At 39.8% G+C, this 23558-nt stretch overlaps 1 protein-coding gene across 1 annotated transcript in view; it reads left to right on the top strand.

Annotated features, from left to right (window-relative positions):
• Nucleotides 1-15229: 15229 nt before the first annotated feature.
• The window catches only part of AIM2 (absent in melanoma 2), a 12067-nt gene continuing 3738 nt past the window's right edge, over nt 15230-23558 (top strand). The window contains 4 exon segments of the mRNA XM_021715796.1: nt 15230-15244; nt 19296-19431; nt 22723-22941; nt 23275-23429. Coding sequence (XP_021571471.1) covers nt 15230-15244; nt 19296-19431; nt 22723-22941; nt 23275-23429 — 525 coding nt within the window.

The following is a 23558-nucleotide window of genomic DNA, read 5'->3' as shown; positions in this document are numbered from 1 at the left end:
CTCCGGTGATCCTTTCGCCTCAGCCTTCCAAGTAGCTGGAACTACAGGCGTGCGCTACCATGCCAGGCTGGTTTTTTATTTATTGTTGAGATGAGGTTTCGCCAAGTTGCCTAGGCGGGTCTCGAGTCTGTGGGCTCAGGCAATCCACTCACCTCAGCCTCCCAAGGCGCGGGATTACAGCTGAGCCACCGAGCCCGGCTGAACCAGCTTTTTGTTTTGTTGATGTTTTCTATGATATTTTTGTCTTCCGTGTCCTGTATTTGGGCTCTTATTTTTGTGATTTTGATTCTTCTGCTAAAGTTGGGATTTTGGTGGTCTTCTCTTTCCTGCTCCCTTGGGTGATTTGTTAGGTTCTCTGCTTGTGATCTTCCATTTTCTTGACGTGTGCTCATAGAGATATAAATTCCCCTCTTAGAACTGATTTCATGGCATCCCAGAGATTTTGGTAAGATGCTTTTTCATTTTCATTTGTTTCCTGGAACCTTTCAATTTCTTCTCTGATTTCAGTGTTAACCCAGTCATTGTTCAGTGTTATGCTGTTTAGTGTATATGACATTGTGGGCTTTGGGGAAATGCTGTTGTATTTTTGATATTTATTTTTACTCCACTGTGGTCTGAGAATGTGTGTGGCAAGATTTCAACCTTATGGAATTTGTTTATGTTTGATTTATGGCCAAGGATGTGATCATTCTTGAAGTATGTTCCATGTGGTGATGAGTAGAATGTATATTCCATGTGTGTTGGGTGGAATAATCTGTGGGTATCTACTAAGTCCATTTGGTCAAGTGTCAAGTTTAGGTTCTGGATCTCCTTGTTGATTTTTTGTCTCAATGATCTATTTGGGCTGTCAGTGGGGTATTCAAGTCCCCTGCTATAACAGTGTTAGAGTCAATATCTTTTTTTAGTTTAGTTAGTAGTTGCTTTATAAATGCTGGTACTCCTGTGTTGGATGCATATATATTTAGGATGGATATGTCTTGTTGGTGGATTGAACCTTTTATCATTATGTAGTGTCCTTTTGCATCTTTTTAAAGTTTTGATAGCTTAAAGGTTTTTTGTCTGATATTAAGATTGCAACTCCTGCCTTCTTTTGTGATCTATTTGCCTGGAAACTCATTTTCCATCATTTAACTTTGAGTCTGTGTGCATCACTTGTAGTGAGATGAGTCTCCTGGATGCAGCAAATAATGGGGTCATGATTTCTTATCCAGTCCACCATTTTGTGTCTTTTCAGTGGTGCATTTAGTCCATTCATGTTCAGATTGATTAGTGAAATGTGATTACTTATCCCTGTCTTGAGGTTCTTATAAAGTTTTTTCTTTGCTTGTTTTCTTTTGGCTTTGGGATTAATGTATGTGTGTGTCTTCAGGTTTCTTGTTGTGCACTGTATTCTCTGCTGATTCTGTGCTCTGCTGTTCTCTTGGGAAGTATGTGGTCAATCCTTTTCTTTTCTTCTGTGCTTTATACCTTTTTAAATATTTCCTGTAGAGTTGGTCTGGAAGCTGCATAATCTCTTAGGGATTGGATATCTGGGAAGAATTTGAATTCTCCATCACTGATGAAGCTGAGCTTGACTGGATAGGAAATTCTTGGTTACACTTTTTTTTTTTTTTAGGACTTTGAATATAGGGCTCCAGTCTCCTCTTGCTTGTAGTGTTTCTGCTGGTAGGTCTACTGCTATTCTGATTGGTTTTCTCCCATAGGTAGTCTGACCTTTCTCTCTCACTGCCTTTAGTATTTTTTCTTTTGTTTCTACTTTGTGTAGGTGAATTATTATGTGTCTAGGGGTTGGTCTTCTCATTTGATGTCTTGTGGGGGCTCTCTGTATCTCTTATCTTTGGTTGGTCACACCTTTGGTGAGATGGGGAAAGTTTTCTTGGATTAGCTCCTGGAATACTTGTTCCAAGTTGTTCTTATTTTTCTTTCTTCTTCTGGGATACCAGTCAGGCATAGGTGCAGCCTCTTGATATAATCAATCACACATCTCTTGCAGGCTTGTTCTTTCTTTCTGAGTCTTCTTTCCATATTTTTTACAGATCGGGTTAATTCCACATTTTGGTCTTCAAGTTCTGAGATTCTTTCTTCAGCCAGCTTAATTCTGCTTTCCATGTTTGTCATCTTGTTATTTATTTCCTGGATGAAATTTTTTATTGCCAGAGTTTCTGTTATAAGTTTTTTCAGTGTTGCATCTTGTCTTCCTTGAGTCTTATTCACTCTCTCTAACCATTCTCTAATCCCTGTTGTATTCTGGGACCAGTCATTGGTGACTTCCATTGTTTGGGCACCAAGGTCTGATTTCTCAGGAGTTTTGTTTTTGGTAGACTTGGAATTGCCTGAGGTCTTCCTTTGACTTTTTCTCATTTGTGGCAGATCTCTTGTTTTTTTTTCTTTAGTTCTATTATTCAGTGTAAGTGGGAGAGGCTTTCCCTTCTAATGTTTGTTCAGTCCTCTATTCTTCCCTGATCTGGGCTCTGGATTTGTTCTATTTTGAATTAGGATGGTGGATGGAAAACTTTGCTGTCTCTTGTAGTTTTTGAAATCCAAGTAAAGTGGGGGATGGGGCACTATGAATCAGCTGCTACTTGCAAATTAAAATGTCCACTTATTGTGGTATGTGTTCCCTGAGATCCATTCCCCACCACGACTCTATGATGATGCAAAGCAGAGACCAACACACACTACAAAATTATCTGGAATAACAGCAAAGCAAAACAAAACAAGCCACAACACACACACACACACACGCACACACACACAAAACAAGAAAACTAAATGCACACACACATGCCTAGTAAAAAGTGAAGAGAAAAGAAGGACAAAAAGACCAAAGAGGAGAGAATAATAAAAAAACTCTGCTTCGTTTACCCTTTCACTTTCTGGTCTTCACCATTGTGACTGCTTTAAATTAGCAATTTCAACCCACCCCCCCCAAAATTTGGCACTCCTCAGTCCTTCCCTTGTTTATTTTCCTTCATAGCACTTATCACTGGCTCTTCAATATATTTTGTATGCTTATGTATTTGTGGATTTTCTGTTTCTTTTACTAGCAAAGGGTTCCACGAGAGTAGAAATTCTTTCATTGTGTCTCTTTTTCTCATTTGTTTATCCATGGTGCCCTGTATGGTGTCAGTTGCATAAGATATTTGTTAAATATTTGTTAAATTAAAAAAGAATAAAGACACAGAATTCCAAGCTTGCAAAATAAGAGGGGTGTGTGTGTGTGTGTGTGTGTGTGTGTTTAAGCAATAAAATCTAAGCTCAGAGGTTGGAGAGAATGTTATTTGGCTGACTTGTCAAAACCAAAGATTGATGCTAATTTGCAGACTTGAGTCCTCTGGCTGTTTCTTTTTCTGAAGAATCCCACTATATTTCCAAGCCACGGCTATAGTAAGGAATATCCATGAGTTAGGTATGAATCAGAGGAGTCTAGAATTTGTCTTGCTGCCATAGGCCTGGTAGCATGCACACTAACTGTGTTGCCAGTTTTTCTTTCCTCCTCAATCCTTCTCCTTGCTGAACTGACTTGGTTTGTACAGCTGTGTGTCTCTGCTTCCATGCTATACATTTCTTCCATATGAGAGGAAAGGTTTTCTAAATTTGCTTGGCAAAGTCTTTGATTTTAACCCCCACCGGTCACCATCCAGTACCTTGGCATCATATAACTGCAGTTAAGTAAGATTCTACTGTAAAAAGTCAAACAGTGGCCAGGCTCAGTGGCTCAGTCTGTAATCCCAGCACTTTGGGAGGCCAAGGCAAGTGGATTGCCTGAGCCAGTGGGTTCGAGACCAGCCTGGACAACATGGATGAGACCTCACCTCTACAGTAAGTCAAAAATTAGTCGGGCATTGTAGCTCGTGCCTGTAGTTCCAGCTACTTGGAGGGCTGAGGCGGGAGGATTGCTGGAACCCAGCAGGTTGACCCTGGTGGTGGCCATGAGTGTACCACTGTACTCCAACCTGGGCAACAGAGTGAGACTCCAACTCAAAAAAAAAAAATCAAATGGCTTGAATTGTGGCCCAGATTTTCACTTGACTCTGGGTCCTGTGTTCTTCCCAGACTCTTGGTTTAGATTATCATCTCTTCTTGCATATATTGAATTGTTTCCATTACTGGCATATTCTAAGTCAAGCTCCTTTTGCCATGTCCTTTGGGATGTTGTGCTTAGGAATTCTGACTTCCTCTATCAGAGCAGTCTGGGTTATTGTGAAGCAAAATCAGAGCTGATGGCAGTGAATTGGGGAAGCGAGAAATAGGATCCAGGGAAACAAGACAGGGAATCAAAATGAAACATGGGAGAGGCATAATGAGTTGGGCCAGTAACCACCTGAATACACCTCTGTCCAACAGTCCTAAAAATATCTTTAAACACAATCAAAGCTTCTCCCAGACATGCTTCTTAGTCTTTGGTAAGATTGTGCCTCCTTCCTTACTTTTGTTTGCAAACTATTTAATTTTCCAAACTAGAGATCTAAGACCTTACTCCATCTCTCTCTCTCTCTCTCTCTCTCACACACACACTGTCACCTTTTATTGATACTTCATGTCTGTAGGTCAGTGTCCTGCACTTTAACCCCTCATCTTTCACACTGCAATTTCTTTTTGCAATTTTTAAAGGCCTTGGTATATATCCTGTAAACTCAGGATCCAAACATAAAAGTAAGAATCATGCTGACTGACATTTGGATCAGCCATGGAAAGTATGGTTCTTGAGAGTATGGCTCAAAGGGAACTTAAGAGAGAGCAGAAAATCCACATATCTCACTCATGTTGAGCCACGCACAAACCATGAATCTTCTTGAAAGTAGCATGGCACGGCAGAAACAGCATGTCTTTTGTAACCAAACAGATGCAGATTAATTCAGGCTTTTCCACTTACTTTCTGTGTATTCTTTTGCAAATAATATAGATTCTCTGACTCACAATTTCCTGCTTTGTAAAGTGCAGATAATAAAGTATGTCTATCAGGGCATTGTTGTATAGATTACATTGGCTGATTAAATTATACCATAATAATCATTGAGGCCATACTTTGTGCCAGTCACTCTTCTGGTTGCTAAGAGCACAGTAGGAAGCAAAATAGACAAAGATCCTTATATTCTAGTGAGTATAGACAAATACAAAATGATATGAATAAAATAGAATAAATGGTAGGCAGAAAAGTATGAGTGAAAACCATATAAATAGTGCTGAGATCTTCAAGGCACAAAGCACAACAAATACAAATGTCTTTTAAATTAGAGTGTTCCTGGAAGGTTTGAGAAACTGTAAGGAGGCCAGCATAGGTCAGGGATGTAGAAGTCTTGTACCACTGCATGGACCATGTACAGCCAATGCCTGTTTTAATGGTCAATCCTTGTGCCCATACATAGGTCTGGCAAGGAGATAAAGTATGGAAATGATCTAACCTTGGTTCAGTACACAGTGAAGTGAATGAATTGCAATCGCAATCCACTTTGTAGTGGAGTAGAGATGAGACTCAGTGTTGGGGCAGGAGAGAAAGTGAATTCATATGTAAACCTCGGGGCTGATGTGGGTCAGTTCTGTCAGACTACGCAGCCAAAGGTGGGCCACTTGTCACATCTTCATTGTGTGAGATATGGAGAACACAGGAGTGAATGAAGCTTCTGGTTCATCCAAGCTACTGTTCTCTGACGCTCCCTGTGAGCAGAAGGCATTCTTTCCCACCTCTCTGCCTCTATTTCTGCTGTTTCCATCCTCTGCTTGAGCATTTCATCTAAGATAGACTATTTTCTAGGAAGCATTCACTGAGGGTCCTTACTAGATTGATAATTTCTTTATTCTGCTTTATTTCAGGACTTCCACTTTTTACTCTCAGGACTTCCTCTGAGATTATTTTACTCTAAAATAGGAGATGAGACCCATTACTTCTGCAAACACTGAAGTCTCCATCCGAACCATCTAGCTTTGGAGATTCTTACCTCACATTATTAAAATCTAGAATTTATACAGATTGACTCTGCCATAAGGGGAAAGTGAACTAGAACTTAGAACTTAGTATTTCTTACTCAACATGTTGACATATTGTGAAGGGGAAAACAATATACAGGCGATGGTGAGGCGGTATTTGAATTCAGAGTTTCCTTGTTTTTAAGTTTCAGATTTGAAGTTTTAAAATCCGTGATATGTAGGAAGAAAGTCATGTGCACTCAAATAAATGGTCCTATATTCTTAAAATGTTTCAGATGTCTCCTCATGAGTGTCAGAGGAGAAAAAAATGAGGAATTATGATCATCCAAGAAGGTAGAAAGTTAGTGGAGGAAATACTACCTTGACTTCGCTTGTTTCCAGCTAATCACAAATGCTGACTGCTCCTTAGGCTTATGAAGTCAAAAATTGATGAAATAATTTCACCCAGGGATTCTAGTTTTGGGATTACCAATTGGCAGAGCAGAGATGGGATCATAGGTTAGAGATACTGTAGAGATCTATCTCTTTCAGGGGTATTGAATGTGGCAGGCTATTGCTTTTTTAGCTTTATGGCAGTCATTTAAGTGTTGTATGATTTTATAATTGCAAAATATATTGAAGTAAGTATTGTATTTATGAATTAAAATATGATAAAATAAATAATAAATAGCATAAACACATTAAAGTAAATTCCATGATTTATTTCGTATCAACTTACTCTAGAAGTTTACATAGACTCAATTACTTTGAGTGTTCTGTGGTACATCGTGGTTCATGCTTTAGCATCTAGGCCAACTGGGCCAGTGGAACCAATGTAAGTTGGATTACTTCCTCTGGGGATAGATGTTTCTAACTTCCTTACCCTGAATACATTATGCCTTAAAGCTCTTGAATTTTAACACTCTTCTCGGCCTTTCTCTCTTTTGAAATTGTAGTTGTCCATGGTGATTTGGTCTAGGTTTCATCTATGCTAGCCCAGGTTTAGAAATCTCTGTTAGAATAGCAAAAACATGGAACCAACTGTGCTGCTCATCGAAACTGAACTGAATTAACAAAAGCGGTACGTATACACAATGGAATACTAAACAGCCATTAAGAAGGATAAAATTATGGAGTTCACAGCAACTTGGATGGATTTAAAATCTGTTATGCTCATTATCATATGTTCTCACTCATAAGCAGATCTTGAACAACTATCGTAATACTATAAGAAAGGGATTGGCATTAGTGGCAAACTTCCAGGGGCAAGGAGCACACCTCATCAACAAGGGCACCTGCATAATGAACATTTGTATGCCTAAGCCTGAATTGTTCCCCACACCTTTAAAATAAATAATAAAAAAAGAAACAAAGAACTGAGTACCATATGTTCTCACTCATAAGCAGACCCTGAATATTTATCATAATACAGTAAGAAAGGGATTGGCAGTAGCAGGAAACTCCTGGGGGTTGGGGGGGCACCTTCACATCAACAAGGATATATGATCTCAAACCAGGTGAAGTGAAGACTGAAAGGAGACCCAAAGTTTACCTGAAAAACAACTACTTATCTACCTAATCCTGAATTGCACCCCACATCTTTAAAATAAATGAATTTTATTTTTAAAAATGCCCAATAAAAAGATCATTGATGGAATGACGTACAAATGGATATGAGAAAATGAACCAGTGATAATAGAAATGCTTGTTTTTCTGTATATTGATATACTTGCTAATAAAGAGAAAGTACTCATTGAAGTATTTATTAAGGGAAATATGATAGAATGCAATAATTAAGTACTGGGTTCTAGGTAAAAATAATCTCCCAGCCATTTCCTTTGCTAACAAATGATTCTGTTAATAATTGATTCATTCAATTGTTAACAAAGCCTACTAACTACATCTGCCCTCAATTTGTTGTAATAAAATATATTAATTGCCAAAAAATAGAAAGAAATCTCTGTTAGAGAATATATGGTGAGGAGGTTTATTCTCCCAAGTTTAGGCAACTCTGGCCCTTGATTAATCAAACCAAATGGAAGCAATAAAGCCTAGAAAGCTGGAGATGCCCAGGACTAAATGTCTAACGAGGGAAGCCTGGAGAGTTGATTAAATGAATATTTATTCAACAAACGTCTATTGAATACCTATTGTGTGCGAAATTCTATCTTAGGAGGTAGGGATACAGCAGTGAGCAACAGACAAGAGTCCTTGCCCACAGGACATTTTCATGCCAGTAGAGACTGACAGTTAGAAAATAAACAAATAGCAACAGTGCATATCCTATAATGTTCAGTACAAAAGTGCTAGGTAGAAAGGAAGATAGTACATAATATCAGGAAGGCCTGGATGAGCTGCTATCTATGCCTAGGGAACGTCAAGCTTAAAGGGGACAGTTGAGCAGAAATCTGTAGAGTGAGGGAGCGAGCAATGCAAGTATTTTGGGTGAAGAGAGATCAATAATTTAGGCAAAAACAATTACTAATATTGTAATTTTTTTTTTTTGAGTTGGAGTCTCACTCTGTCACCCAGACTGGAGTGCAGTGGCCGCTCCCGGCCACCGCAGCCTCGACCTGCTGGGCTCCAGTGATCCTTCCGCCTCAGCCCTCCAAGTAGCTGGAACTACAGGCACGCGCTACCACGCCCGGCTAATTTTTGATTTATTGTAGAGATGAGGTCTCGCCAAGTTGCCCAGGCGGGTCTCGAACCCGCGGGCTCAGGCGTGGGATTACAGGCTGAGCCACCGAGCCCGGCTCTAATATTGTAATTTTAAGAAGGTTAGATATTTGGGGACATGGGTGCCTTCCAAAACACAGCTGGTAACATCAGTCTTTTTTTTTTTTCTTTTTCTTTTTAAAACAGGGACTCATTCCATACTCTGAACGATTAGAAGACAGGTGGAAAAGGAAGAGCAGAGGGCCCAGTTTCGGAAGACAATTTCAGGCCCCTGTGTTGCTTTTCACTAGCTGTGTAGCCTCAGGCAAGTCGTCTACTGAAAATACCTAATTTATCCTGTAATAATTGAAAGATTATACCAAATGGCAACTGGTGTGTGTCAGGGACACTGTGCTGGGAACTTTCACCCAGGGGCAGGAATTATCATCCTTATTCAGAGATAACTCAATATTCCTTGAGTGTTTCGCTTTCTTTTCATCTTCAAGACTCCATTTGAAAGCACCTTGTAAACTGTTAGGTGCTATCCAGTGGCCAGCTGTTATGCCTGGGACAACACCACACTTTTCAGACTGTGTATTCTCCGGATCATGAAGCTACCAAATAGATCTGAATGCACTTTCTTGTTATTTTTTTGCCGTATATATATGGCATCTATATGTATATATGGAGACTATATGGAAAACCACATATCAATAACAGAAAGACAAAGGGTTTATTAGAAAAGTGAGCAAAAGCAAAAGGTGTGAATAAGCAATTTATTCAAATGCTTATTAAACATTTAAAAAGATGTTGGACATTAGTAGTAATAAGTGACTTTCAGAGCAACAACATATGAAGTGGAAGAATAAGGCAAAGAACAAGAGAGGATACGCATCCTCACATTTTTCTTTTTTTTTAAGAAAGCAGGATTTATTAAGAGAACAGAAAAGCTTTCACAGTGGGAGGGGACCCGAGGGGGTTGCCTACATTTTTCAAAACTATACATTAAACCATCAAACACAACGGGGATCCTGGAAAAAAAACTAAGGTGGGAATAGATCTCTCAAAGCCTGGACACTAAGCTAATACTCGAAGAGTTGAATATCGACAGGCCTTTGTCCCTAGAACCTGAATCAGTCTAGCCTTTGATGTCTCAAGCCCTGGAACGAAAGCTTTCTTCTTGGAGATACAGGTTTTAAAAACAGTCCTTCAAATACAGGTTGAGTACATCCAAAATAAAAGTATGTAAACGCATTTTCTTTTAGTATAAATTTTACCCTAGAACAAATACTTAAAAACCTTTCTTAAGTAAACTGGTATTATGGAGTAAAATATAAATTTTACATTTATAAGATAATAAAACATTAGAGAATAGTTTCTCTATTCATATTTAGAGAAATATGATTGTCATTATGTGAGTGTACTAGAGAGATTAGATTTTTTTAATAGACAAGCAGGAGGTATGTAGCGTTAGCTGTTTATCACACTGTAGATACTCAGCAAAAAAGGTCACCTTTCTTCCTTGCTCATATCAGTAGGACTGGGACATGTGGCTGGCTTTATTCTTCCAAATATTTCAAACATATTCCTTATTTTTAAAATGGTTCTGATGATAGTTTCAGTTTCACTTATGAACTCTGCATGTTTACGAAGAGTTTCTCCAGCCCTTACCAGCCTAGGAAAAAAATAATAAGGGCATTTTGACAGTAAGAATATACAGTTTATTAACATTGACTCTACTAAGAGGATATTCAAGCTACTCTGAAATGTATAATTAGTTTTTCTCAGCTCTGTTGTTCTTTGGTTATTTCTTCTACAGCATATGTTGCTGCTATGGAAGTCGCTAATTACTAGTAGTGTCGTACACCTTTTAATATGTTTATTGGACATTCTAGTAAATTGCTTAGTCACACCTTTTGCCCACTTTTCAAATAGACTATTTATCTCTTTCTCATTGCTATGCGGTTTTCCATATACTCAAATCAAAACCTCTCTCATTTACATACATCGCAGATATCTTCCAAGTTGTTGCCTTTTATTTTTACACTTTGTTTACTTTGTGTGTGCGTGTTTCCTACAGAGAGATTTAGAATGCACATGGAATCAAATTTGACAAAGTTTTTTTTCTGGCTTGTGTTTTTTTGTGCCCTCTTTAAGAAAGCCTCTCCTACCTCAATGCAATGAGAAATTCTGTGCACTCTTCAGCAACATTACTATTCCTATTTAGATCTTTAAGTGACCAGATATATATTTTATGTATGATGTGATATAATGATCCAATATTGTTTCCCATATAGACTGTCATTTTTCTGAACACTGTGATTTATAGTGTCGTTTTGGTTATATGCCATACTTTGATTTACATGTGGTTCTACTTCCACACTCACAATTAGTTAATTTTCTTTATGCCACTGACATATTGCTTTAATTATTATACCCTTATACTAAATATTGATATCTGGCAAGGATAGTGTTTCCTTGTAAGCATTTTTCCAACTCGTGTTGCTAACTTTTGTCTTTACTATTTCATCTAGGTTTTAGGATCATCCTGGTAGTTTCTACGAAAGACCCCTTGAGATTCTGATGGATTTTATAAATTAATTTGACAACGTTGCCATCTTCATTTTAATGAATCTTCTAATTTAAATATCACGCATATCCCCCATTTAATTAGGTCTTTAAAATCTATTCTTAAATAGTTTTTACTAGATGTTCTTAAGTATTTTGTAGTTGTTTTGTTATTGGAAATTATACTTTTTTTACTTAATATTTTTTCTCTTAGAGTGTTGCTAAAATAAAGGAATGCATCTTCTATTTAGTGTTGCTAAAATAAAGAAATGCATCTTCTATTTAGAAATGTTACTGAATATTAAGAATATTCTATTCATTATTCTGGATATTGTATATCTAGACGGTTATTACTACAATGTTGTACTGGCAACAAGATAGAGAAACTGATAGGCAGAATAAAGAATCCAGGAAATAGACCCCACTCGTATTTGGACAACTGATTTTTGACAAAGGTGTCAAAGAAAGTCATTAAAGAAAAAATGCTTTTTTCAACCCGTGATTCTGGGAATATTCATATCCACATGATAAACAATTACTTTGAATCATACTTTACATCACACATAAAATAACTTAAAAAATACAGACCTAAGTGTAAAATGATCAAACTTTAACATTTCTAAAGGGAAATGTTTTCTCTTGAAAATCTTCTAATCCTGAGATGTGAGATTTGAAAGAACAAAACGATTAAATGCATTCCATCAAGTATTTGCATATGCTAAAATGCATCAAATTGTATGCTGTAAATATGTACACTGAAACGAATGTCAGCTGTGCCTCAATACAGCAGTTTTAGAAATAGCAGGAGAATGTATCCTGTTCTCCAAGAATTGCAAAAGCATCCTCTACTCTTTGAAGATGTCTTTCCCAGGAGCAGTGACCACCTTGCTTAAGTTCTTTCTTATCTTCCACCCAAACCTTTTTTACTGGACTGTCAACACTGTGTTTATTTTCCCTTTAAAAAGACACTGACAACTTCCTTTGCTTTATTTTGCCCATAGAATCACCTGGGGTGGTGTCATCTCATATATTTTGGGTTCTTTAGAGGCTGATCCCAAAGTCGTGAGAAGGTATATGAGGCAATCCTGTTACTCACGGGCCTGGAGAACATCACTGACCAGAAGCAGGGCAGGCTTAAGCCCTTTCTTCCAGGTGAGCTCCGAGTCACCAGGGGCACGCTGGAAACCGCCATCAAGGCAGGGGCGGCCAGCCCGAGGACTGGAATGGCCAGCGTGGTGCCTGCGGAGACCAAGACGGGTCGCATTTTCCAGAGGCTGGATGACCCGTCTTCGGCAAGAGGAGGAGGCAGGTGACGTGGGCGCGCAGGGGCACCTGCCCTGGTCCTCGCCCTGCCAAGCCCGCGCCTTTCCTTTCATGACATCCGCTAGCTTGGCACCCCAGCCTGCTCGCCCCCTTTGACTGAGAATCCCTTCTAGGAAGCGTTTGTGACAAACTCCACAGATCCCCTCCAGCACGTGTTTGCGACTCTTTTCCAGTCCTTGGGGCTGCCACCTGCTGTCCATCAGGTTTTTCTTTGCCCATCTTTGTCAACAGTTCAACTGAGAGAACAGGGGCGTAGGGTTTCCGCGTTAACTTCTCAAAACCCCGTTTACGCAGTGTGTCATGCTCTCACACGATCCAGAGGGCTTCAAGATCAAACGAGGGAATCCTAGCACGACAAAATCATCAACTGGGATACCAAGCGCCTTTGTTCCTGCATCCAGCATATTCATTCCTCTCCTTGTTCCCAGCCTGCGAAGGCCCCAGACAGTCCTTTCTTCCGCGAATGATCCTCTCTTTTTAATCCACGAATTCTCTCCTTTTATTCTCCAGTACCAGTGACCCTATATACTACCCACAACGCAAAGATTTGGGTTTTTTTTTTTTTTACCTTATTCAGTTAATCACTTATCATCTCCATCTGAAGTATCTAGATCTGGTTTTGCTCCCTAAGAACAAATGATCTGTCCTGGCTTTGCGTCTGAATGACTAAAGAGAGCAAGCAAAGGAGCATCTCACTCAAAGACTCTTCCACGTGAGAGACTCCAAATACAACAGTTTTAGGATTCTAAGCACAACTTCAACAGCAAAAAGCACCAGAGTTTTTAAGTCGTATTTGTGTGTGTGTACAACACAGATGATATGGCTTCCACACATGATTTCTAGGAAGGCCAAACGAGGCCGTGTGAGGCTATAAGAACAGCATTCTGTATAGACATAACCTGTTGGGTAGCAGTGCCTAGCTTTTCTCTAGAGAAAGGACTGATTGTGTCACGCATCTAACTTTCCCAGGCAGACATTAGAAGGTGTGGTTCTTAGACATAACCACGAGGTGGCAGCAGCTACACATGATTGCTTTCAAGGAACCGCCCACCCTGTGTTTTTCTGATTGTGGACGAGAGACGGGAATCGCGAGGAGCACTGGCAAACACAGGCTGAAGATATTTAGAATTTTTTCTTCTCTTAATTTATTTGTCCAATATTCATTATTTTCTTTGGCCAGGATAACACCAAGTTTCCCCTGCTGTAGTCTTTCCCCCATTTTGCTGCTCTAAAGATTTGGGGATTTTATTATCCTGATTAGTTAAAAATGATCCCGTTTGGGAACCGGTTGAAAACTCAGGAGTGACTGACAGCTCTGCACGTTGTACAACAGGTTAATTTAGTTTTGTGTGTGTGTGTGTGTGTGTGTGTGTGTGTGTGTGTGTGTGTGTAACAGCTCTAAAATTTCATCCCTAAGTCTTACTTAGAACTTCTTAAAATGTAGGAAATTTTATTTGTGCCCCATGCTACCTTTATTATGTAGGAAATCAGTTTTTGTTTTGCTTGTTTTAAAATTCTCTTAATCTTTCATTCTTTGTTAAATGCTCCTTCTCCACAGCCAGTGCAAGTCTGTGTGCAGAGGGCTCTCTGCTGTCCTACCCATGGCTTCACCTCAGAGAAGGCAGAGAAGAGCTGTAGACATTTTTTTTTTAAGTTTCCACATGCAGCACTGAAACAGAAATCTTTAATGAAGACAGAGACAATAGCTGTCAGACAGAAGAAGCTTTTATAGGAAGAGAGATGAAAAAGTGTGAGGACACTTAAACTTGGAATTAGGAATGCTGAGAGAGAATGTAAGTCCTGTAAGATTGAAATAGAAGGTTGGAGATGGTAAGTGAAATAATAAGTTGAAGATTCTTATTTTCCTGATTATTAAGGAAAATGAAAGAGTTCTAGTGGGTGGATAGGCTCGTTCACAAATTGGTACCACTATGCGTGAGATGAAAATGGCTGCTGTGAGGTGGTGGAATGGGATGTCGATTCCCCTGGTCTCCCTTGACTGTTTTCCCTCCTGTCAATGTGGAAAGGAGACATTATCAGCATAGGTCTCTGAAACCAGCTTCATGGAACTAACTTACCCCTGGAAGTTTAGTTTAACTTCTTTTGGAGCTGAGATCTCTCTATAATATTTTGCCAGAGAGTCAACCAATTTCCTCTCTTTGAAGGGTAATGACCAAGAACCCACTACCTCATAAGACAGCTCAGTCTCCTCTAATTAAATCATTCTTTTTTTTCTAATACAATCAGAGCGATGGCCTTGTTATTTCAGTCATGAACTGCTCACGTCCTGTCAAAAACGACACCTAATAATTTCTCATGCCCTCTTCTGCCTGAAAGTGCCTTAAATAATTGAACATGACCACCCTGTTATACAATCTCTTTAAAAATCAGGTCCAGCTGGGCTCGGTGGCTCAGCTTGTAATCCTGTGTTTGGGAGGCTGAGGTGAGTGGATTGCCTGAGCCCGCGGGTTCGAGACCCACCTGGGCAACTTGGCGAGACCTCATCTCTACAATAAATCAAAAATTAGCCGGGCGTGGTAGTGCATGCCTGTAGTTCCAGCTACTCAGAAGGCTGAGGCGGAAGGATCGCTGGAGCCCAGCAGGACGAGGCTGCAGTGGCTGGGAGCGGCCACTGCACTCCAGTCTGGGCAACAGAGTGAGACTCCGACTCAAAAAAAAAAAAAAAAAAAAAAAAATCAGGTCCAGAAGTTGGCTATACAGAATAAAATATAACCAGACCATAGACATGGGGTAGCCAGCCAAATTATACAGCTACATGGTGGTGGCGTTGGTGAGGAGCCAGCATGGCATCCACCCATCCATACATTCATCCATTCAGTAAACAAATGTTGAATTGCTAATAGGTGTGTTATAGCCGGATAGCAAGAAAGGAGATGCCAACATGCGGAGAGGGTCGAATTATGAGTCCTTTATTTAAGCTGGCGACCAAGACAGGCTATTGCCATAAAAGCTCTTGGCCTTGAACAAAGTGAGCAAGGAGGATATAAAGGATATAAGCTGTACAGTTTGATTTATGTTTTTGGTAAAACATTCGGTTGCGAGGGGGTACAGATTGCTACAGAATTTGTGTAACTAGGGAGTTTCCAAGTACCAAGGGGAACAAGAATGTGGGTGTGCGGTGTGCTTATGGGAAGGCTACATAAGGGAGTTATTTCTGGGTTAAGATAGAAGATCTGTTACAAAATGGAGTTACTTATGTCAAGCAGTTTCCAAGCAAATCATTACAAGCTATTACAGGTTTTTCAGATGAGATATTTCAGGTACAAGGAACTCTTTTAGGTTGTTCTAGTGATCAAACAGGAACTTTACAAATCCAGATTTTGTAGAGCTTATACTCTCATATAAGAGGCATGTATTTTCTTAAAAGCCAATTAATGACTATAACTTGAGATGCGAGCACTGATGGAAATAAAGATGGTTCTTCAAGGGCATGTGTCGAGGAAACCCTAACATAAGTCAGGAGTTAGAGCTGGTGTTGGCCAGAAGAGTCTTCCTCATGGAAGCCACCCTTGGGCCAAGCTCTGAAAGGAGTTCAAGTTGTTTTCACTCAGAGGGAAGCACTATGTGAAACACCCTGTGGCAGCAGCTGTTGCCTTGCTTGGGGACCTGGGAGAAGGCCACTGTGGCCTGGGGACAGAAATCAGCTAACGTTGTCATGAAGTCCCTTGAAGAGAAGGACAGTGCAAGACCTTGTGGAACATGATTGGAATTCTGTCTTTGTCTTGAGAGAAATAAGAAGTGATCAAAGATACTTAGCATGAGAGTAACACCCAATTTGCAGTTTGAAGTGGCCCCTCTGGATTCTATCTGAAGAGGCCCGTTTAACTATGGGGAGAATAACTGTTTCCTCGGGTCAAGAGGAAATACAGGTCGTTTTAATTGAATGGAAATACACTAAATTGAGAGAGATTTGGGGGGACACGTCTTAGTGATAGATTGGAGATGAAAGGCTAGTGGGTAGGCTTTGTCAAAGAGGATATTTTGGTTTCACTTAAATAGTTAAGGCTAACTGAGAGAAATATATATGTGTGTGTATTCATATATATATATAATACATATACATACATGTTATACACATAAATATCCGTATGCACATGTGTGTTTGTGTGTGTGTGTGTATATAAAACCTTTTGTATTTTTTTTATTTTTTTTGAGTCAGTGAAAGGTGACGTGCCAACATGGAGTAACTTTGGGCTACAGCATGGCCATTATGGCCATAGCTTAGCTCTGTTATGCTTTCTTAGGTAAATCACTTAGCCAACCCTCTAATCATTAACAGAAGGCAGAAGTGGTTTCCTGGAGGCAAATACTGATGATTGTTTGTAACCCCCAAGCATGCTCTATTTTAATGACCCCTCTATTCCAAGTATTTGTTTTATCAGCCATAAGAACTGAGTTGCCTGATCTATTGTGATCAGGCTTTCGTGACAGCCCACCAACCGCCACATGCAGAAGTCACAAGATGTGTTGCCCTGACAACATCAAGACATAAGACTTATGTTATCAATTCCCAAGGATGTGGTTGCTGGAATTTTTTTTCTAGTCTGGCTTCCCTGTAAACACCTTAAATGCACCCTCTCCCCACACTTCATACCATGGTCCCATTCAGTCTGTCCTGAATATGAGTAAACTCTTCTTGCTTTCTCTTTGCTATTCTTTACTTTGTTCCCATGGCACCAGCCCACCGACCCCCATTTTCCTTAACAGTCAGAATCTTACTCTGTCACCCAGGCTGAGGCATAGTGGCATGCTCAGGGCTAGTGCAGCCTCGATCTTCTGGGTTCAGGCAATCCTTCCACCTCAGCCTTCCAAGCTCCACCATGCATGACTAATTTATTATTATTATTATTGTTGTTGTTGTTGTTGTTGTTATTACTGTAGAGACAAGGTCTAGCCAAGTTACCCAGGTTGGTCTCCAATCCCTGAGCTCAGGCAGTCCTCTCGCCTCAGCCACCCAAAGTGCTGCAATTATATTAGTGAGCTACCTCGCAGAGCTATATATTACTTTTTATTGTATATTATCATCACAGAATGTTCACACATCTTAAGAGTAGATCCCAAAAGGTTGTCAAGAAGTAAATATGCCATGGTACACCACCATCACGGCTTCTGAATGGAATTTATTGGGACTGGAAGTCCCTTTTGTGCATCCTCTATGATTCATTCTTAGAGGAAGCACTTGAACTCTCACACCACATGAGTTTTGCCTGCCTTTGCACCTAGAAGGGATTATACAATACTCACTATCTTGTGTCTGTCTTTATGAGCTAATTGTCTGGACATACACTTTTCTTCCCCTGTATTTGGCTTCTTTCTGTCTCTCCCCGAGGGATCAGCCTCTGACCAAGGCTGATCTCTGTAGGATATGTGCATATTCCCAGTAGTAAGTCTTGGGATGCAGGTGACCCATCAAGGATTACAAGTAATCAAGCAACTTAAAAAATAATGTAGTTGTCACTCCTTTTTTTTTTGAGTTAGTGTCTCTGTTGCCCAGGCTGAAGTGCAGTGGCATGCTCATGGCACCATAGCCTCGACCTGCTGGGATCAGGAGATCCTTCTGCCTCAGCCTTCCAAGTAGCTGGAACCATGGGCATGTGCCACCATGCCCGGCTAATTTTTTAATTTATTCATTGTAGAGATGAAGTCTTGTCATGTTGCTCAGGCTGGTCTCAAATCCCTGAGCTCAGGCAATCCTCTTTTCTCTGCCTCCCAAAGTGCTGGTATTACAGGCTTGAGCCACCAGGCCAGGCTTGGTTGTCACTCTTAATCAATGTGATTGTAAACTGTATAGGAATTTTTTTTTTGAGTTGGAGTCTCACTCTGTCACCCAGGCTATGGTGCAGTGGCATGCTCTCGGCCACCGCAGCCTCCACTTGCTGGGTTCAGACGAACCTTCAGCCTCAGCCTTCTAAGGAGGTAGAACCACAGGCATGCCTGCCACCACACCCTGCTAATTTTTTGGTTTATTGTAGGGAACAAGATCTCACCAAGTTGTCCAGGATGGTCTCGAACCCCTGGGCTCAGGCAATCCTCTCACCTCTGCCTCCCAAAGTGCTGGGATTACAGATGTAAGCCAACAGCCCAGCAGTATAGGAATCTGAGTAATTAACTTGCTTAATGATAAAACTGTTTGCTGTACTGTCCTGGGGCACGAATTCCTCACTGACCTGCTGCCATCAGTGCCTTCTCATAAGTTTAACAAACCAGTGTTTCTCCCTGCTGGAGCTCTGGGTGACTTCTTTGGAATAGGTAAATGTTATGCACAAGCCCCCTCAGATTTAGGGTTACCACAATATATAAATTCTTCCCTTTTTGAAATGGTGTTAGTAAAATTTCATTCATGTTAGTACTTTGTAGCAGTAGTTTATTCACTTTTACTACTATATAATATCCATTAACTGATAATTTCATAAACACGTATACATAAACTTATAGATAGAGAGAGGGCATCTACTCTTGATTATTGTTTGAGTCGTTTGAGGCCATTATGAGTAAGATTTATGTATATTATGAGTATTATACATACGTCTTTGTGTATGCGTGTGCTTCTCCTGCCTGTATACCTGTGAATGGAATTCCTGGATGTAAAGGTAAGTAAATATTTTATTTTAGTTAATCTATTCCAAACTATTTTCCAAAGTGGTGTACCAATTTGAGAATTTCACTTCACAGTTTTTAAAAAAATCATATTCATTAAAAAAAAGAAAAAGCCTAGCCATTCTTGATGATATGTTGATATAGTTTTAATATTCATTTATCAGGTGACTTTTGAGTTTTTACAGTGTTCATATGTGTATTGGTTGTGTCTTTTCTAATATCAGTTGATAAGAAACACAAACCAGTTTTTTAAAAGTCTATTGAGGAAGAGGAGTCAAGCTGAATTGAGTCCTGTTGTCTCTGCAGCCATCAGAAATGTCATGGGGCAACAGGCCCCACCAGCAGTCTCTCCTAATACTAAGGTAGGACGGGTGATTGTGGGGACCTATGTCTCTGTATAAGCACCCTCTAGTCACTGTTTCTGTCATTTCCCACCCTGGGGCCCTCTGTCTTTGTCACACAGCATGCAAGTAAGGAAAGCAAAGTTATAATATGAAAAGTATGTCTGAGTAACAAAAAGAGAAATTGCCTCTGATTCATCAAACACCTATTGAGAGGGTGCCTGCATAATGTTTGCCTATTTTGAAGAAATCATCCAGAGGACAGGTTGGCAAAGACATGAATTTATTAATACTTATAGGAGGAACTAACCGAAGGTGGCTGATCGGTACAAAGCTCTCTGCATCCCAATGCTAAGGTCTGTGGAACACACAGCTTCTCTCTTGCTTGCCATTGAAACCCGAGAGGCAGGGAAATGGGAGGAAATAAGTTTATTTCTGAATTTGGAATTCAGGGAGATAAGCCAGTTATAGATACCAAGGCTAGCTCAGCTCCTTGGATTTTACAACCTATATTTATAAGCAATAGCTTTGGAGTTTGCTATTGGTTAACATCAAACTATGCAAGTTACAAAACTTTCTATAAGATTCCAATGACAATTGCGTTTCATCTGTAGCAAGCACTCATTGTTTGCATATTCTTGGTACCCATTACCAGGAAACTGTAGTTTTTGTTTATCAGTAACTGTAAGCAAAAGAATAAATGGAACTTACTACAAAGTAAAACATCATTGTGATACATCATTAGCCAATGGGTATAACAAAACAAAAAAGTGTATCAGTTATGGTTACAAGGTTCATATCATTGAATTTATAACTTTATAACTATTGATCATTAAATGAATAACAATCTTTTTTACTAACTATGCGAATACAACAATGGGGTCAGTGACTCATTGCTCCAGGGAGGGTCAGCAGTTTTATAATGAAGGAATGCGGGTGGGTGCAGGGCAGTAACCCTGAGCAACCAAACATTATGACAATCATGAGTTAATAGCAATGAGTCTCTTCATTACCAAGAGCCGTGGGGGAGAGATTATATACCCCCAGTGTGGGAAAGGGAGCAAGACACAAAACAGCATTACGTGCAAAGAAGCAGAAGCAAAGATGTTTATTTACTCTCTTAGTAACTGCCTTGAGTACAAGGGTGTGCACATCTTTAAGGACAGTTTGACCGGGTACACATGCTCCCTATCAGGGAGCAGTCGTCAGCGGCGGGGGGGGCATGGAGCATAGGTCTTGGATTTACCCCACAGTGAGCTGTAGAAACGGATCATATATACTCCATTGTTTGTCTCCAGCAGCCCCTTCTGTTGGGCTTGACCCAAAAACTTCTGGATTTGTCAGGGAAATAAGATCCAGGGATGAGTAATGTGATTCAGTTATCAGCAGAGAAGACATGCATTATTTAGTCTTGAAGACCCAATTAAGGACACTTGGGCTCAAAAAGAAGAGTTCTGTAGTGGACCTCAGTGGAGGTGACGTTTTCCAGCATTGGTCCAAACAGTCTTTTGTATTGTGCCTCGGGGCCGCTGTGGACTACTGCTGCAGGTCCCATCAGAGAGCCAAAGCACAAACTCCTACATTACCCTCTATACCTCTTTCTAATTTCCTTCCTTCCTTCCTTTTCCCCCCTCTCCTCCTCCCCTCTCCCCTCTCCTCCTCCCCTCTCCCCTCCACTCCACTCCTCTTTCTTCCTTCCATCCTTCCCTCCTGTATTTCCCTTTGGCTCTGGACAACAAATTTCTTTTTTTAGTTTACTTATTATTATTATTTTTTGTTGTTAAAGCAATTACACTTCTTATTTTGAAGTAAATTCAAACTCACAGATAAAATAATACAGGGAACTCCCATATACCCTTTTAAATATTTCACATGTGTTTTTTCACTTGTATTACTCCCCTTTTTTGTCTCAAGCACAAGTACATATATGTATGTGTGATACATTATTGTTTTTCGGAAACATCTAAGAGTAGGTGGGATATATGTTTTTTAAAAGAGATATTTTTTCCCAAAACAAACCAGAAAAGTCTCTTATCTCTGCTAATTTGGAAAAACAGAAAACACAAAGAGTATAAAATCTACTATAATACAATTATCCAAAGAAAACCATATCTGACATTAGTAAATATCTCTCTAGTGCATTTGTGTGTGGGGCTTAATTGTTCATTTATCCAATAAGAAACATATTGCATAGTCCAGGTGCAGTGGCTATAATTTCAGCACTTTGAGAGGCCAAGGTTGGAGGATCACTTGAGCCCAGGAGTTCAAGTCTAGCCTGGGCACTGTAGTAAGACCTTGTCTCTACAAAAATAAAAAAATTAACTGGGTGTGATTGCGTGTGCTTGTAGTCCTAGCTACTCAGGAGGCTGAAGGGAAGGATTGCAGGAGCCCAGGTGTTCAAGGTTTCAGTGAGCTGTGATTATGCTATTGCACTTCAGCCTGGATGACAGAGTGAGACACCTGATTCAAAAAAAAAAAGAAAAGAAAAGAATAAAAGAAACACATTGTATAGTCTGTATTCTGTTTAGGACCTTAAACTTTACTGAATCAATTATAACAATTTATCATGTTATTCCTCTAAAGCATTTTTAATATTTGCATAGTAATCTATTATGTGACTATACCATATTTTATTTCAATAAAACCCTCTTTTGGACACTTAATTTCAATTTTTATAATTGCAAACAACGGATATAATTTTTTAATGGAAATTTTAGTGCATGACTCATTATTTTTAAGGATACATTAATAAAAGCAAAATTAATTCTCTTTTTTCATTTTCCTTTTAACTCACTTGCAGGCTGTCTGACCCAGGTAACCTTTTACTTACATTACCTTAATCTGTACTGTTGTTATGTGTAGGGGGCCTCCCTAGGAATCTGGGGAGCCCTGTGTTGGTCACTGAGTTCCCTTACTTTTACGCTAGAGTAAAATGAATATTGGATATTGGGTGGAGAAGCAAGGACAGGCTAGTCTCTAATGAAATCAACAGAAGAAGACAAGATCAGGTTTACCCCTTTGCCCTCACAATGTTTCAGAGATCTGATGAACTCTTGGGAAAGCAAGGAGTCAGATTCTGGGAGCCTGTCTCCAAAACCTGTTGTTACACTGTCTCATCTGAACACAGGAGTGGAAACCTTCCTTCTGCATTCTCTCTAGAGAATTCTAGGTCTCATCTCTCTTCCTAGCCTTTCCTCCTTTGATTCCAACTGTCTTCGGCTGGCTTCCGAGGTCTAATACTGTGAATGAAGCAACGTTCCCTCAGTAATACCTTCTTGACTTACAGATGGTATCTTTTGTTGTTGTCTTCAACCTGAGCAGAAACAGATGATGGCTCAGAAGGAATCTAACAGAGAAGGAGGGTTGCAGAAAGGCCCCTTTGCCAATATGGTGCTGAAAGCCTTGAAGCCTTTCCAGTCTGAGACGCAAGACGGCAAGCGAGAGGTGTTTCATGCTACAGTGACTGCGGAGAAGGTATTCCTCTTTATAAAAGTTTTTAACACATAGCTTAAAGATAAATTCATTCCAAGTGAGGCAGGTTATTCAGCGTAGGTTAGACATGGGTAAGTTTCTTGTAGGTAGTTTAAATTAAAATAGGGTAAGCATTCAGACATCTTTTTTATGGGCACAGCAGACCTGACCCCCTCCCCCCCAGCAATCTGGAATGTGGATTTACCAATGCAGAGCACCCTATTAGCCAATCAAAGGTGAAGAGATGGTAATCAGCCCACCTTAGTTTATGGTTAGCATATTAATTAATTATGGTTAGCATATCTATTATCCAAAGAACCATGGAGCTTCACACCGCACCCCACCCAGCAACACAAGCAGTAGATCCTTGAAAGTGAATAGTGACTGCTTGTGTTTGGTGCTAAATTTAATCATGTCAATGTCCTCCAAAGCATCAGAAAAGCTGGTGAAACCTCAAAGATCAACAAGTTTCAAACTCAGCCCCTTGGAAGAACTGTGAATGGGTTGTTTGTAGTCCAGAAGTTAAAACCTTATACCTCATTTCTTGTTTCAGAAATAACATATTTTCCATTCTGAGCTTAAAGTTACTTTAGGAATCGTCTATCTTAATGTCTTTCTATATAGACAAAATTTTTTTTTTTTGAGTTGGAGTCTCACTGTGTCGCCCAGCCTGGA

Source organism: Carlito syrichta, unplaced genomic scaffold (genome assembly GCF_000164805.1).
Source record: "Carlito syrichta isolate Samal-C Ts95f unplaced genomic scaffold, Tarsius_syrichta-2.0.1 Scaffold307691, whole genome shotgun sequence".
Taxonomy (NCBI): Eukaryota; Metazoa; Chordata; class Mammalia; order Primates; family Tarsiidae; genus Carlito; species Carlito syrichta.
The sequence above is the reverse complement of the archived record's forward strand: the minus strand, read 5'-3'. Positions and strand labels throughout refer to the sequence as shown.